This window comes from Nicotiana tomentosiformis, chromosome 2 (assembly GCF_000390325.3).
Source record: "Nicotiana tomentosiformis chromosome 2, ASM39032v3, whole genome shotgun sequence".
Lineage (NCBI taxonomy): Eukaryota > Viridiplantae > Streptophyta > Magnoliopsida > Solanales > Solanaceae > Nicotiana > Nicotiana tomentosiformis.
Window position 1 is genome coordinate 73,554,005 of NC_090813.1, and position 11,700 is coordinate 73,565,704.

At 41.1% G+C, this 11,700-nt stretch overlaps 2 protein-coding genes across 2 annotated transcripts; one reads left to right on the top strand and one right to left on the bottom strand.

Moving 5' to 3' along the window:
- Positions 1 to 372: 372 nt before the first annotated feature.
- On the bottom strand, positions 373 to 1,344 carry LOC138905075 (uncharacterized). The gene is made up of 2 exons (XM_070193576.1): positions 1,174 to 1,344; positions 373 to 795 (listed from the first exon to the last, which is right to left on the bottom strand). Exons 1-2 carry the CDS (start codon positions 1,342 to 1,344, stop codon positions 373 to 375), a joined length of 594 nt encoding a protein of 197 aa, XP_070049677.1.
- Positions 1,345 to 10,828: 9,484 nt separating this feature from the next.
- LOC104114527 (putative F-box/kelch-repeat protein At1g12870) lies at positions 10,829 to 11,395 on the top strand. The gene has a single exon (XM_009624991.1). It carries the CDS (start codon positions 10,829 to 10,831, stop codon positions 11,393 to 11,395), a length of 567 nt encoding a protein of 188 aa, XP_009623286.1.
- The last annotated feature ends 305 nt before the right edge of the window (positions 11,396 to 11,700 follow it).

Genomic DNA, 11,700 nt, shown 5'->3' on the forward strand with positions numbered 1-11,700 from the left:
GACACACTCATAAGTCTGAAATCACCATACAGAGCTATTGGAACCATCAAAATTTCTTTTCGGGCTCGTTTATACATATTTCATCATCCGGTCAATTATTTCAACTTAAGCTTTAAATATTGGAACTAAGTATTCCATTTCATCCTGAAACCTCACCGACAAATCACATAATTATAATTGAACATGGAATAAGCAGTAAATGGAGAAACAACACTGTAATATTCAAAATGGCCGGCCAAGTTGTTACATTCTCCCCCTATTAAACAAACGTTCGTCCTCGAACTAGTTTAGAATTATGCCTGGAGTCTCAAATATGTGTGGATATTTGCTCCGCATCTCTCGCTCAGTATCCCAGGTAGCTTCTCCGGCTGGCTATTCTCTCCACTGCACCTTCACTGAAATTATGTTCTTTGACCTCAGCTTTCGAACCTGTCGGTCCAAAATAGCTACCAGATCCTCAACATAAGATGAATCCTTGTCCAACTGGACTGAGCTAAAATCTAATACATGAGACAGATCACCGTGATACTTCCGGAGCATAGAAACATGGAATACCAGATGAACTGCAGCTAGGATAGGTGGCAATGCAAGCTTGTAAGCCACCTCGCTAATCCTTTCAAGTATCTCAAAAGATCTGATATACCTAGGGATCAACTTGCCCTTCTTCCCGAACCTCATAATACCCTTCAAGGGCGAAACCCAAAGCAAGACCCGCTCCCTCACCATGAATTCCACATCACGAACCTTCCAATCCGCATAACTCTTCTGTCTAGATTGGGCTACACAAAGTCGATCCTGAATTAATTTAACCTTTTCCAAAGCATCCTAAACCAAATCTGTACCCAATAGCCTAGCCTCACGAGGTTCAAACCAACCCACCGAAGACCGACACTGCCTCCTATATAAGGCCTCATACAGAGCCATCTGAATGCTCGAATGGTATCTGTTGTTGTAGGCAAATTCTGCGAGTGGCAGGAACTGATCCCAAAAAACTCTGAAATCGATAGCACAAACGCGAAGCATATCCTTCAATATTTGAATAGTGCGCTCAGACTGTCCGTCCGTCCGAGGGTGAAACGCTGTACTCAACGCAACCTGTGTGCCTAACTTATATTGCACAGCCCTCCAGAACTGTGATGTAAACTGCGTACCCCAGTCCGAGATGATGGATACCAGTACACCATTAAGCATGGAAATCTCGCGGATATAGATCTCCGCTAACTGCTCCGCAGAATAAGTAGTACCAACTGGAATAAAATGCGCGGACTTGGTCAGCCTATCCACAATCACCCAAATGGCATCAAACTTCTTCTGAGTCTGTGGAAGCCCGACAACAAAATCCATAGTAATACGCTCCCATTTCCACTTTAGAATTTCTAGCTTCTAAAGCAATCGACCTGGTCGTTGGAGCTTATACTTCACCTGTTGACAATTTAGGCCCCGAGCTACATACTCCACTATGTCCTTCATTCTCCTCCACCAGTATTGCTGCTTCAAGTCCTGATACATCTTTGTAGCACCCGGATGAATGAAATACCATGAACTGTGAGCTTCCTGGAGAATCAACTCGCGTAGACCATCTATATTGGGCACACAAAACCGGTCCTACATTCGCAACACACCATCATCCCCAATAGTGACCTCCTTGGCATCGCCGTAATGAAATGTGTCCTTGAGGACAAGCAAATGGGGGTCGTCATACTGACGCTCTTTGATATGATCATATAGAGAAGACCTAGATACCACGCATATAAGAACTCGATTGGCTCTGAGACATCCAATCTAACAAGCTGGTTGGCTAAGGCCTGAACCTCCTATGATAATGGCCTCTCTGCTACCGATAGATATGCTAGACTGCCCAAACTCTCCGCCTTTCGGCTCAAAGCATCAGCCACCACATTGATCTTCCCTGGATGATACAAGATGGTGATATCATAATCTTTTAGTAACTCTAACCACCTCCGCTGCCGCAAGTTGATATCCTTCTGTTTGAACAGATGTTGTAGATTCCGATGGTCAGTATAGACCTCACAATGGACACTGTACAAATAATGCCGCAAAATCTTCAAGGCATGAACAATAGCTACTAATTCAAGGTCCTGGACAGGATAATTCTTCCCATGCACCTACAGCTGCCTAGACGTGTAAGCAATCACTCCAATGTCTTACATCAACACCGTGCTGAGACCAATACGCAACACATCACAATACGAAGTATAAGACCCTGAACCTGTAGGCAACACCAATACTGGAGCTGTAGTCGAAGTTGTCTTGAGCTTTTGAAAGCTCTCCTCACACTCCTCGGACCATTTGAACGGAGTACCCTTTTGGGTCAATCTGGTCATAGGTGCAGCAATAGATGAGAAACCCTCTACAAATCGGCGATAATACCCTGCCAAACCAAGAAAAGTCCGGATCTCATTAGCTGATGACAAATTGTGCTAGGGGTGAGCATATTTCGGTCCGAACCGAAGAAACCGACCAAACTAAAAATATTTTTATTTCGGTCTTTTCGGTCAGTTTCAGTTTAAAATTTTAAAATTTCAGTTTTTCGGTTCGGTTTTCGGTTATTAATTTATTTGGTTCGGTTAACCGAAAAACTGAATTATTAGCAAACCAATAAATTTTCGGTCGGTTTCAGTCTAATTTATCAAAATTTTGAAAGAAAACCAACAAATTTGCCAGTCCAATTATTATATAGAGAGAGCCCAATATGATAATATTCAAACTGAAAACCGATTAGAAATAAAGTGAACCGAAATTAGAAAATCGAACTGAACCGAACTTATTTCAGTTCGTTTTCGGTTACTACTTTTACAAAACCGAAAACCAAATAATCGAACCAAATTTCTTCAAACCGAACCGAACCGACTGAACGCCCACCCCTAGTCTGGGGAAACTTTGCACTGCTTCAATTTTCTTTGGATATACCTGAATCCTCTTGCTCGATACTACATGACCCAAGAATCCCACTAAATCAAACCAGAATTCGCACTTTGGAAATTTTGCATACAACTTCCTTTCTCTCAAAGTCTGAAGCAAAGTCCTCAGGTACTGCTCATGATCCTCCCGGCTCCGAAAGTACACCAGAATGTTGTCAATAAACACAATGACGAATGAGTCAAGATAGGGTTGAAATATACTATTCATCAAGTGCATAAATGCTGCTTGGGCGTTGGCCAGCTCAAATGACATTACAAGGAACTCGTAATGACCATACCGAGTCCTGAAAGCAGTTTTTGGAATATCTGGCTCCCGAATCTTCAACTGATGGTACCCTGACCACAAATCAATTTTCAAGAACACTTTGGCACCCTATAGTTGATCAAATAGGTCATCAATGTGAGGCAATGAGTACCTGTTCTTCACTGTAACCTTGTTCAGCTGCCGATAATCAATACATATGCACATGGAACCATTCTTCTTCTTTACAAACAAGACTAAAGCACCCCAAAGCGATACACTAAGATGAACAAAACTCTTATCAAGCAAATCATGTAGTTGTTCTTTTAATTCTTTCAATTATGCTGGGGCCATACGATATGGTGGAACAGAAATGGGCTGAGTGCCCGGTAACAAATCAATGCCAAAATCAATATCTCTGTTGGGTGGCATACCCGGAAGATCACCTGGAAAATCCATCACCACCAGAACTGACTCCATGGTAGGAGTATCAACACTGACATCTCTCACAAGGGCTAGATAAGCATTGCACCCTTTTTCAACCATATGCTGATAATCTTGCTAGGAACAAAATTTACAACACCTTTTCATAATATACGTGGTATACCTGGCATAGCCAACGTCACAGTCTTAGCGTGACAATCGATAATAGCATGATATGGCGACAACCAGTCCATGCCCAAAATAATATCAAAATCTACCATATTGAACAACAATAAATCGGCTATGGTCTCAAAACCATTAATAAGAATTCAACACGACCAATACACACGGTCGACAATAATGGAATCCCCAACAGGTGTAGATACATGTACAATAGAACTTAGAGAATCACGGAATATCTCCAACTATGGAGCAAAGTAAGAGGACACATAGGAATAGATGGAGCCTGGATCAAATAAGGCTGAAGCCTCTCTATGACAAATTGAAATAATACCTGTGATAACTGAGTCAGATGTAACTGCCTCGTTCCTAGCTAGAAGAGCATAATATCTTGCCTGGCCTCCTCATCTAGGGCGACCTCTACCTGCCCGACCTCCACCTTGAGCTGGCAGTGCAGGTGGAGCGGTAACCGGTGCAGTAACTATTGCATGAGAAGCCTGATGGCCCTGTGAAATAGGTGGGGCCTGAGTAATTTGTGGAGGTGCACCCCTCCTAAGTCTGGGGCAATATCTTATCATATGAGGAATTTCACCGCACTCAAAACAAGCCATGGGAGGATGCGGCTACTGAGAATGGTTCAGGCCTGATCGACTAAATTGCTCGCTGAAAGCACCCCGTGCAGGAGTTACACTGGACAATGGCGGTTCATAATAAGGGGCCTGAGGTCTGTGAGTAGGTGTAATATCGCTAGAAGCTGGATGTGATGAATGAATAGGACGGCTCACATAGCCTCTACCATGATGGGCTGCAGCTGGGGCACGGGAACTGCTATATGTGCCAGAATCTCAAGGCCTCTTAGCCTCCCTCTCTTCTCTCTCCTGGGTATGCATACCCTCCAATATCCTAGTGATTACCACTACCTATTGGCATGCGATGTGCATCTCCAGCTCTTATGCCATGCTAAATCTGATACTAGGGTTGAGCCCCTCGATAAATCGACAAACACGCTCTCTGACGGTAGCAACCAAGGTTGGTGCATGCCTGGATAGATCGTTGAACCGGGCTGCATACTCTGATACCGTCATAGAGCCCATGCGCAATTGTTCAAACTTTGCGCGCCATATATCTCTGAGACTCTGGGGAACATACTCTCTCAAGAACATATCCGAGAACTGAGTCCAAGTGAGTGAAGCTGCCTCGACCGAACTACCCAACTCATATGTATGCCACCACTGATAAGCTGCTCCCCTAAGCTGAAATGCAGTGAAAAAAACACCACTAGACTCCACAATACCCATAGTACGAAGGATACAGTGGCACTCTTTAAGAAAACCTTGGGCGTCCTCTGAAGCCAACCCGCTGAAAGTAGGAGTGTGGTACCTTTTGTACCTCTCGAGCCTGAGCTGGTCCCCCTCGGAAACTGCTTCTCTAATCTCTGGCTATACCGGGACAACCGACTGCACTAGTATAAACCCTAGAACATGGTCAACCTGTACCCATGGGTCCGGGGTACGGGCAGCGGGAGTCTGTGCTCCTCCCCCAGCCTGAGATGTGGCAGGAGCAAGTCGAATTAACCCTGCCTGAGCTAAAGTGGAAAACATGCTCAAAAATTGGGCGAGAGTCTCTTGAAGTGCATGGGTAGTAACAGGCGTCTCAGGTGCCTGCTCTCCAACTGGAGCTACTGGTGGCCCCTCTGTAGCAGCTCTTGCAGGTGCTCTGGCTGCACCACATGGCTATCCCCGGCTTCTGCCTCTCGCGGCTCTAGCAGGAGGCACGGGTGCCTGATCATCGGATCTAGTCGTGCGTGTCCTCACCATCTGTGAGAGAATAGAAAGACAAAGGTTTAGAATTTCGAAGTCAACAATTGCGCACGATAAGGAATCAAAGAAGTAAAGCTTTCCTAACAGTTCCATAGCCTCCCGAAGATAAGTACATGCATCTCTGTACCGATCAGCGAGACTACTAAACTTGTTTGTGACTCGTAACACCTATGAATCTAAAGCTCTGATACCAATTTGTTACGACCCAAATTTCCTACCGTAGGATATCGTGACAGCACCTAGTCTCTAAGACTAGGTAAGCCTATTAACATGCGGAATAATTAAAATAAAATAAATATTCTTAAAAAGCCAACAACTCAGTACATATAGAAATTCCCAAAACCTGGCGAAATACAGGTCACAAACTCTTGGAAGAAATTCTAAATAGCTCTATACATCAGAGTTTAATGAGGATAAAGAAACCATATAATAAGGATAGAGGGGGACTACGAGGTCTGCGGACGCTGGCAGATATACCTTGAAGTATCCGCGTACAGACTAGCTCACTGATACCTGGTCTGGTAAGAAATACGTGGATCTACACAAAAAGATGAGCAGAAGTATAATATGAGTACACCACAGCGGTATCTAGTAAGTGCCAAGCCTAACCTTGGTAGAGTAGTGACGAGGTCAGGTCAGGGCCCTACCGGAAATAATAAGAACAAGGCAAAAGATCTAACCAGATATAATAACAATAATAATAATAATAATGACAATGGAAATGGAATAAGTAATGGGTATACCATAATTTAACTACTCAGAATAAAAGCAAGTAACACACTTCGGAAGAAGACAAAGATTCACACATTAAATGAAACAAAATCAGCAAAGACAAGAACATAAATAAAGAAATATCAACAGGGCACTCCAGAGGTACCGCCTAGTAGTCCTAAAATAAATACAAAATTCTTTTTCTTATTTCACCGTGGGGGCCTTTCACATTTAGTTTTAAAAATCATTTTTTTTCGAAATATCGTCCCGCATTTTAGCCCACCTTACCTCACCGCATGACTTCTAGTAGTTCCCCTACTAGCCACGATCAAGCCCACCTTATCTTACCGCATACGTATTAACACCTAGACCTTATATCACCACATACGTATTAATATCTCAACAAAAGGGCACTCCCGAGGTAACGCCTCATAGTCCCAAAAGTAAATAAATTTCATCAAATAAGGAGCTCACGGCTCAACAACACTGTACACAAAAATCTCAACAAATAATTGGAAGTGTACAATTCAATAGAATAATATTTAACAATTTAACACCTTTATTTCAATAGGATTTACAGCCTCTATAATTTAACACTCCAGGCATCCCATGGTGCCTCAGGTGGTCGTGGCCCTCAGATGCATTATTTCGACCAGCTAGCCTACAGTGCACCACCATCTCCTATTAGTGTACCTCCACTCTAGAGTTATCAGGGTGGTCAATCAGGTCGACAGGGTCAGTTTCAGGGTCAGCAGTCACAGCAGCCGAGGTTATGTTATACGTGTGGTGATCCGAGGCACATTGCTAGATTTTGCCCTCGGGCAACGGGCAGCTCACAACACTAGAGTTCTCGTGCCATGGTTCCGGCACCAGTTGCTGCACCACCTGCTCAGCCAGCCAGAGGTAGGGGCCAGACAGTTAGAGGTGGATTCAATACCAAATTTTAATAATCGATATTCCATAATTTAATAACTCAATTAAGGAATTCAACTTTTAAATAAGGATCACAGAATAGAAAGGAAACAAAACTTCAACTAAACAGGTAAAACAATTAGTAGAGAAAAATAAGGCAAGTAGGACATGCGGAAATAGAAAAACGATGATGAATATAACATGGTAAATAAATTAATTAACATGTGACAAATATATACACAATTTAAAACCAGAATTTTTCTTATTTAGCCCATGTACACACTCGTCACCTCGCGTACACAGCCTTCAACACATCACAATTATCATAACAATACATGTCCTAAGGGGAATATCCCCCACACAAGGTTAGACAAGTCACTTACCTCGAGTTGCGTCAATTTAATCCACTAGTAGGCCTTTTCCTCGATTATCCAGCTCCGAAAGGATCAAATCTAGCTAAAATAATTCGATACAGTCAACAAAAATTATAGGAATCAATTCCATATGAAAAATACTATATTTTCTAATAAAATCCAAAATTCTACGCAAATATCGACAGTGGACCCCATGTCTCGGAATCCGACAAAAGTTACAAAATATGAACGCCTATTCAGTGATGAGTCCAACCATACTAAAATTTCTCAATTCCGACAACAATTTGGCCCTCAATTCTTCAAATCTAACCGAGAGGATTTTCAAAATTTTCCAACTTAAAATACTAATTAGACGTTAAAAACTGTAATAGATTCGGGTTATTTAACCAAAATAGAGTTAGGAATTCTTACCCCAATATTTTCCTTTAAAATCTCCCGAACATTGCTTCACCCGAGCTCCCAAAATCGAAACATTGAAGAATGGACTTTAAACCCACGAAAAGAGCTTTTCCTACCCAGTTCTTTTGCACCTGCGGACAGTGTGGCGCGCCTGCGAGCTCGCTTCTACGATAAAAATCTCGCAGTTGCGGTGGCCACTCAACATCCCAGGTTTCGCACCTGTGGTATTGCTTCTACGAGCAAGGTAGCGCACTTGCATGGTCTTCCGCTTCTGTGCCTTCGTTGTCCGCTTCTGCGATCATGCAGGTGCGGAAAATTCTTCGCACCTGTGAACCCTATCCAGTCCTTCCCATTCCGATTCTACGAGCCACAGCTCGCTTGTGCGAGTCCGTACCTGCGGTCAGTCCCTCCACAGGTGCGATGACACCAGAAACCAAAAAATTTCAGAATTGTTCTAAGTCCAAAAATTGATCAGATTTCGATCTGAATCTCACTCGGGGTACTCGGGACCTCAATCAAATATACCAACAACTCCTAAAATATTATACAAAATTATTCGAGTCTTCAAATTATATCAAACAACCCTAAAAACACGAATCACACCCCAATTCAAGCTTAACGAAAACTAACGAATTCCAACTTCTACATTCGAAGCCAAAACCTATCAATTCAATTCCGATTGACCTCAAATTTTTCATACAAGTCATAAATGACATAACGGAGCTATTCAAATTTCTAGAATCGTATTTCGACCCCGATATCAAAAAGTCAACTTCCCGGTCAAACTTTCAAATTTAAATTTTCTATTTTCGCCATTTCAAGCCTAATTTAACTACGGACCTCAAAATAAATATCCGGACATACTCCTAAGTATGAAATCACCATACGAAACTATTAGAACCATCAAAATTCTATTCCAGGGTCGTTTACACATATTTCATCATCCGGTCAATTAATTGAACTTAAGCTTTAAATATTGGAACCAAGTGTTCCATTTCATCCTGAAACCTCCCCGAAAAATCACATAATTATAATTGAACACGGAATAAGCAGTAAATGGGAAAATGGCAATGTAATATTCAAAACGACCGACCGAGTCATTACATACACCAATGGAGTGCAATCAGAGGTTCACTACTGTGGAATATGAAAAATTGGCAGATGCAAGACCATATCAAAGATTAGTTGGGAAATTGCTATTCTCACTATGACAAGGACACACATATGCTATGCAGTCCATGTATTGAGCCAGTGTATTTTTCAAAGAAATCACACATGGAAGCAACAATCAGAGTTGTTAGATACATAAATGTTTCCCCAGGATTAGGCTTATTAATGAGCTCTAAACAGTCTACAAAACTCACAGCTTTCTGTGATGCAGACTGGGCATCTTGTCCAGTCTCTAGAATATCAGTGACAGGTTATGTGATGAAGCTGGGAAACTCTCTAGTGTCCTAAAAATCAAAGAAGCAATACATAATTTCAAGAAGTTCAGCAGAAGCTGAGTATAAGAGTATGGCAGCAGGAGTTTCAGAGATCCTATGGTTGACATGATTATGCAAAGAATTACGAGTGAAGATTGATTTTCCAGTGGAGTTGCATTGTGACAGCAAAGCAACAATTCAAATTGCTGTGAATCCTATATTTCATGAACGTACGAAGTACATTGAGATAGACTTACATTTCATGAGGGAAAGGATTCAACAAGGGATTGTTAGAACCAAATATGTGGTGTCCAAAGACCAAGAGGCAGATCTATTTACAAAGGCTCTAGGAAGGTCACAACATGAGTACTTGATGAGCAAGCTAGGAGTGCTCAATTTATTTGCACCACCTAGCTTGAGGGGGAGTATTGAAGATAGAAATGGCACGTGACTGGCATGTGAGCCAACAAGATTAGTAAGTTAGTTAGTTATAACTAATAATGTGAATGGTAGTTAGGAATTAATAGGAGAGTAGAGTTAGTTAACCTTTGTTAGTGTGTATATATAGACCATTGGTCATTGTATTCATTAGATTCTCTTAGCTTATTTTTGCTCTCCAATGGAGCTCGTGTTCTAGAATCATCTCGCACATTTCTGTTCTCCTTCTATTGAGTTAATCTCAGATTCTCATTATGTTTTTGTGCATATGAGTAGCTTCATTGGAGTTAATCATATCTATGAAGGTGCACTTTCAATGGCAAAAGCAGGTCTCCAGCAGGGCTAATTCTTAAGCGAATAAATCGTCTTGCAAATTTTTACACTTCTTTCAACTAAGAATTTGCAAGTAACTCTAGCTAAACTACAAACCTATCTAAACTATCTCATACAAGTCCATCTAGGTTTCTAAAATTACAATAAGGCATTCAAGAACTTCTGCAACATAATATTCCTTCTTCTATTAAGCTCTATAAAAATGATCAACATTCACCAATTTTTAGAAATATTCATATTTTTTTTATAATTCAAATATATTATTAAATAAATATTTATGTTAATATTTAATCAAGATATGGGAACACATATAACACGCATACACTAATAAGGCACAACATGAGGAATATAACATAAGGCACATAGCAAGCATACACTAATAGAACAAATAGAATAGGACAATAATACCTCTCATAAACCCAGAAGAATACAACATGAGGAATTTAATGTTAAAAAATAATTCGAATAATAAGGCACTCCAGCAGATGGTAGTAATTAAAGAAAATAATTAGTGATGTGTAAAAGAATGGGAAATATATTATAGAGGAAGAACCGGTAACTCAGTCCATCTAAACCTCTGCCTATTAGCAGAAAACAAAAAAAAGACATACAGATTTGTGCCGAAACTACTATGGCCACTAGCGGTAATGGTGGCCGACCATTCCCAGAGGATTTAGCGGTGGATATTCTACTCAGGTTTCCGATGGAGTTCTTGTTCCAATTCAAATACGTCTGCAAGAAGTGGTACGAGATAATGAAGAGTTGTAGCTTCATCAAAGAACACATGAATTGGAGGAACAAGAACAAGTCCCCTCAAATCCTGATTTATGATCATAGTGCCCCAGATAATTCCCCTTCTATCACTTTGATTTCGGTTTCAGATGCTGGCGTAATTGAAAATCCACCTGATTATCTCAAGGGCTTTAGAGGTATTACGTACCTTTTAGGTTCTGTGGATGGCTTATTTTTGTTGAAGCAAGAAATTGATGGCAGCATATTCAACATCTCCTTGTCATTGTGGAATCCTGCCACCAGGGAAGTGAGACCCCTTCTTGCAACCAAGTTCGAGCTTCAACAATCTTTCAGACAAATCGACCGTCAGTTTGGGTTCGGATTAGACCCCATGAATAATGACTACAAGGTTGTTTGGTTTCTGTCCTTCTGGGATGACATCATAAATCAAACTATCCCTCGTTGAAGGAACACAATAAACTATACACATTAATTTAGCGCGTAAATCATAAAATGAGAACTTACTTGTTCTTTATGAAGTGGAAGCAAAATTCTGAAATGAACCGCGGCTGAAATCACTGGTCGATGGTGGTTGTCACACTGTGATAGATCAACCCCCTAAATAACAATATAAACCCCTCATCTGATTTGGGAAAAGAAAGCGTTGAAAAATACTGCAGAGAGTGTATTTTTTTATTTTACATAGTAAGTGTACTTATATAGGGAATAATAAGGTTAACTAATTACCCTATTGGTCCTTAAAGCACACCT